We start from the raw sequence: 5004 nt of genomic DNA, 5'->3' as shown, positions 1-5004 counted from the left end.
TTAGTTGAAGGAGCCGTTTCAGTGAAGCTTGTCCACACGGCTGACTTGGACGGGATCGAGAAAACATAGTTTGTGGCTATGAGAAATAAATTGCAGCTTTGAGAAACGCATTTCTTTACATAAAAGCATCTATTAAGAGAGCTCAATTCACTGCAGTACTCTCACCCCAGAAAAGTTTCTTTGAACAGATTAAGCAGTTGAGGCAACATGGTTTCCTCTGTCCAAACCCAAACGTCAACCCCGAAAGTGCGTGAGATCTTCGATGAGATCCGGTGGGTGATCCAAATCCGCCGGATGCTCGAGGAAGAGCTCGAAGACGAAACTGAGGTGCCAGTCTCCATTTTCGGCGTCCCAACTGTACTAATGTCCAGCGACCCAGATTTGTACACCCCGCAACAAGTGGCCATTGGTCCATACCACCATTGGCGCCCAGAGATGTACGAGATGGACATGTACGATATCAGAAGCAACTCCAGAGGATCAAGTTCCAGAGTTTGGTGGAACAACTGGTCAAGCTCGAACCGAGGGTCCGAGCCTGCTACCACAAGTACCTGGACTTCAACGGTGAGACGCTGGCATGGATGATGGCCATTGACGTGCTGTTCTTGCTTGAGTTCCTCCAAATCTACGCAATCAAAGAAGGTAAGATGCTCTCGAGGGTCTCATCGAGGATGTCACATTTGGTCGATTTTGCAAGGAGGAAGTCCGCACACAATGCCATCCTTAGGGACATAGTCATGCTAGAGAATCAAATCCCACTTTTCATATTGAGGAAGATGTTAGAATTCCAATGCGCGTCCCTCGATGAAGCCGATGACATGTTGCTCACGATGCTAATGGGGTTTTACAAGGAAGTCTCACCTTTCAAACCGATGGAGGCATTGCCCAATATACAAGTCTCCGTCTGTGCCCACTTGCTAGACTTCTTGTTTGACATCATAGTACCCAAAGTGGAGGGACAACCCGAGATCATCGAGGAGGAAGGTAACGGCGAGGACAAGAAAGACAAGGGACGATCACCTTTGGCCTCGTCTAGCAGTGGCACGACTTACATCAAGCAACTTTGCGATGCAATTTGGAATTTGCTCTCCAAGTTGAACAATGACCCAATTAAAATGCTCAAGAGGCTGCTTTTTTCAAAACCAGTGAAGGTACTGTTGAAATTGCCATGGACTATTCTCTTTAAACTCCCATTTTTCTCGGTCTTGGCACAGCCTCTTGAGTCCTTATTCTCATCTCAAGAAAAACGAGATGGCAAGTCAGAAAATGAAAGTAGTAACCCTTATAAGCCACCTTCAGTTGAGGAGGTTGCAATCCCCTCGGTCTCTGACCTATCCAATGTAGGAGTCCGTTTCGTAGCCACCAATGGTAACCTCTCTAGCATCGGTTTCGACACCAAGATGGCAACACTTTACTTGCCTGCCATAAGTCTGGACGTGAACTCGGCGGAATTCATGAGAAACCCAGTCGCTTACGAGGCATCAAACGCATCAGGCCCGTTGGTCTTCACACGCTACACTGAACTCATGAACGGCATTATAGACTCGGACGAGGACGTGAAGCTGTTGAGAGAGAAAGGGGTCATTTTGAACCGACTGAAGAGCGACGAGGAGGTCGCAAAGCTGTGGAACAGCATGAGCAAGTCAATCCGGTTGACAAAAGTGCCCTTCTTGGACAAGGCGATCGAGGACGTGAACAAGTACTACAACGGGAGGTGGAAGGTCAAGCTCGGCAAGTTCATGAAGCTGTACGTATTTGGCACATGGCAATTCCTGGCATTGCTGGCTGCGATTGCACTCTTGCTGCTCATGACATTGGAAGCCTTTTGCTCGGTCTATAACTGTTTTCGCATATTTCATATCAAAACCACAGGCATATGATCAATCATGAAGTGGTCGTGTCTGTGTGTGCATTTGTTCCATGTTTTTTTTTTTTTTTAAGAAAAAAGCATGGTCTTATCCTCAGATCCAGTGCATTGTGGATCAGGCTGCTGCACGTGAAAATTTGCACATTTTTCAGATATTTTAAGCCGCATGATGAGTCTTTGTGAGATTGCGGTGTCCTATTATTGAAGAGAGCAAGTGGGGTTTATCTTACTGCATTAATTTTTCCGGTCAGAATTATGATTGTTAATAGCAATAATGGTGATGGACATGTTTAGACCTATTATATATTTTACGCTGTGTTGGTTGTTTATTTTTGTAATTATTATATATTTTATGTTGTTTGACCAAAAAAATATATTTTACGTTGTGTTGGTTCACTGCCCTAGATAATCTTAGATTTTTCTTCCTCTAGATTCGCTAACTCTGTGGCAACCGTATGAATGGATCAAACTGGTGCGATTAATTTATCTCAGTTCTCAGTCAAACTATCTACCTTAATCGTGTTCAGAGGGTGTTGACACCTAAATTTTGGCGACCCGTTTAGTCATTTATTGCATTAAAAAATTAAGGGTTAATTTTATCCTTGAAAAAATAGTCAATTGCATAACATATAGTTTTAGGTGCATTTATGTTTTAATTTGCATTTACATTGGGCCGGTGACAAATGGGTTCAAATTGATGGTTAAGAACTTTAACTTGATGAGTTTAAATTTCACGAAGAAAGCAAATCGGCAAGCCCATATCCTCACGAGAGATTTTATGGATTTATCTTTGTAAGATTTCAATTGAAAAAGCAAATATTACATTTGGAAAAAACAAATATTGCGTTTGAAAAAAAATCTTCGTGGAGATGAATTTGGAAATTTTTAAAACCCTAATCCGTGCCCTATAAATACGTAAAAAATACCTAGGGTTGGAGGAGGCCACACGGATTTACACATTCGGCCATATTGGGGGTTTTCTTCATCTTGCTCGGCAAAAAGAAATAGAAGCCGAAAAGAGAAAAATTCTCCATCTTGTTTTTTTAGGGTTTTGTGAGAGTCAAAGGGTCTTGCTTTTGCTGAAAAAAGTGCGAAGGGACGGCAACAGTGAAAAAGCAGAGAAAAAGTGAAAGAGAGAGAGCAGAGAGTTGACGTGAGAGAAAGAAAAAAAAAAGGAAAAGAAAAGCCCCCCACGCTACTGTTCATCTTCCTCGCGAGGGGGGGGGGGTCTCCGCCGGCGCCATTGCCGTCCGCTCCCTTCGGCGTCCGACCGTGCCGTCCCCGCTCGCCCGTGCCGGCATCCGAGCCCCGACGTCCGTCAGCCGCACGCCGCTCCGCCTGCAACCTCTCGCTGCTTCGTCTGCCGAACCCCCACGCCGGTACGCGACCCGCCTGTCGATCGCGTCCGCAATCCGCCGCTGCAGCACCTCCGAGCGGCTCTTGCAGCAGCTCGCCGCCACCGCTGCTGCGATCTGACGCCCAGCCGCGACCCGCTTCTGCTCCGCCTCGCCACAGCCGCTTCTACCACCCGACGCCGTTGCTGCCCCGCCTGACGCCGAGCGACGCCCAGCCCCCGCAAGCGGCGCCGCCGCCCTGTCAATCTGTCGCCGGAGCTACAACCCGAAGCTCTCGCCGCCCCGACACTGCGTCCGCTCGCCGCCTGCAGATCTAAGATCCCCACAGCAGCCGATCCAGATCCGACGCCCTTCCTCCTCCAGATCCAGAATCGCGCCGCCGCCGAGCCAACCTTCCCCGTGCCGCCGTGTCGCCATCCCGAAGCCGCCTCGCCGCCCCGACGCCGTCTTCACCCTGCTCCAGCCCGCGCTCGGGGTCCCTCGCCCGCGACGCCCGCACCCAGCCAGACCCGCGACGCCGCCGCGCCAATTCCCGAAGCTCCTGTTGCCACGCCGCCGTCGCGCCGCTCCCGGTGCCCTCGCCGGAACCCTAGCCGGCGATTTCCCCTCGCCGGACCGGCCACCAGATTTATTTTTCTTTTTCTTTTTTCTTTTTCAAAAAAAAGGAAAGAAAAAAGGGAAAAGCAAAAGAAAATTTAGGTATTTTCTTTATCTTATTTTGTTTTATTTTTGCTATTTTATTTTATCTTTTAGTGTAATTATTCCTTTAATGTGAAATTGAAATTCCATGATATGAAATTACCTTGAAACTAGTGATTGTCAGTTCGATTTTGTTCGAAATCCGACTCGCAATTACTTAAAAAAATTGCCAATCCGATCTCCCGCTCGAGATCCGATTCGTGATTTATGTGAAATTGGCCAACACGATCTCATGCGCGAGATATGGTTCGTCGATTTGGGTATCAATATGGCTTAATTTGCTGTGGTGTTACTTAAATTAGTTTTCTTTTAAAAAAAATCAAAAAAATGTAGTTTTAGGGTTTGCATGCTCATAATAGGTATTTTACTTTGAATTTTCAAAAAAAAGAAGAAGATCAAATCAATTAATTTAGGTTGCTAGTTCATTTTTTAACTTGGATTGCATGTTTAATTATTTGGTAATTATTAATTTCGAAATAAAAAAAAGGAAAAAAAGAAAAACACAAGAAAAAGTCATTATGCATATGTCATGTAAAATTAATGCATCTTTTGCACGTCATTGCATATTAGAATAAATTGCATGCTTATTTAGAATAAAAACCATCTGCACGTCATATAGAATTAGTTTCATACAATGCACGTCATTTAGTGATTTTTGTTAGGTCCATTTAATTAGAAATTATTAGTCATTAGATTAATTTAGATTGCATATTTAAATGTTGCATTTCTTTAATTTCGAATCCCATATCATCTCATGCTTATGATAGACTACATGCTTAGTTATGTCATATTGCTTAGGTCATATAGCTAAGTCATGTTGCCATGTCATATCATTTCATGTTAAATTAGTGGCATGCATTGCATATTACATAATTTTCATTAATTAAGTGAAAACAAAACAAAAATTGCGTGTTAATTAGAAATCATATTTAAGACTGCTAATGTGAATTCTAAACTAACAACGCAGATGCTTTCGTTGCTACGAGGTAAGTCCGCAATTTATTCATTGCTTTCTTGGATGTTAAATTGGTGGTTTCTTGCACCCGCACGATCGCCTCACACACGTGTTAGGGAAATAATATT

At 44.4% G+C, this 5004-nt stretch overlaps 1 protein-coding gene across 1 annotated transcript; it reads left to right on the top strand.

The window, feature by feature from the left end:
* Positions 1-584: 584 nt before the first annotated feature.
* On the top strand, positions 585-1880 carry LOC104452243 (putative UPF0481 protein At3g02645). Its single transcript, XM_039314668.1, has one exon. The coding sequence runs from the start codon at positions 585-587 to the stop codon at positions 1878-1880; it is 1296 nt and encodes a 431-aa protein (XP_039170602.1).
* The last annotated feature ends 3124 nt before the right edge of the window (positions 1881-5004 follow it).

Source organism: Eucalyptus grandis, chromosome 6 (assembly GCF_016545825.1).
Source record: "Eucalyptus grandis isolate ANBG69807.140 chromosome 6, ASM1654582v1, whole genome shotgun sequence".
Classification (NCBI taxonomy): Eukaryota; Viridiplantae; Streptophyta; class Magnoliopsida; order Myrtales; family Myrtaceae; genus Eucalyptus; species Eucalyptus grandis.
Note: the sequence above shows the minus strand (reverse complement) of the source record. Positions and strands in the feature narration are given on the sequence as shown.

What these genes read in the sequence shown, in the direction of transcription:
- LOC104452243 (XM_039314668.1), top strand. Translation starts at nt 585, where the DNA reads ATGGCCATTGACGTGCTGTTCTTGCTTGAGTTCCTCCAAATCTACGCA.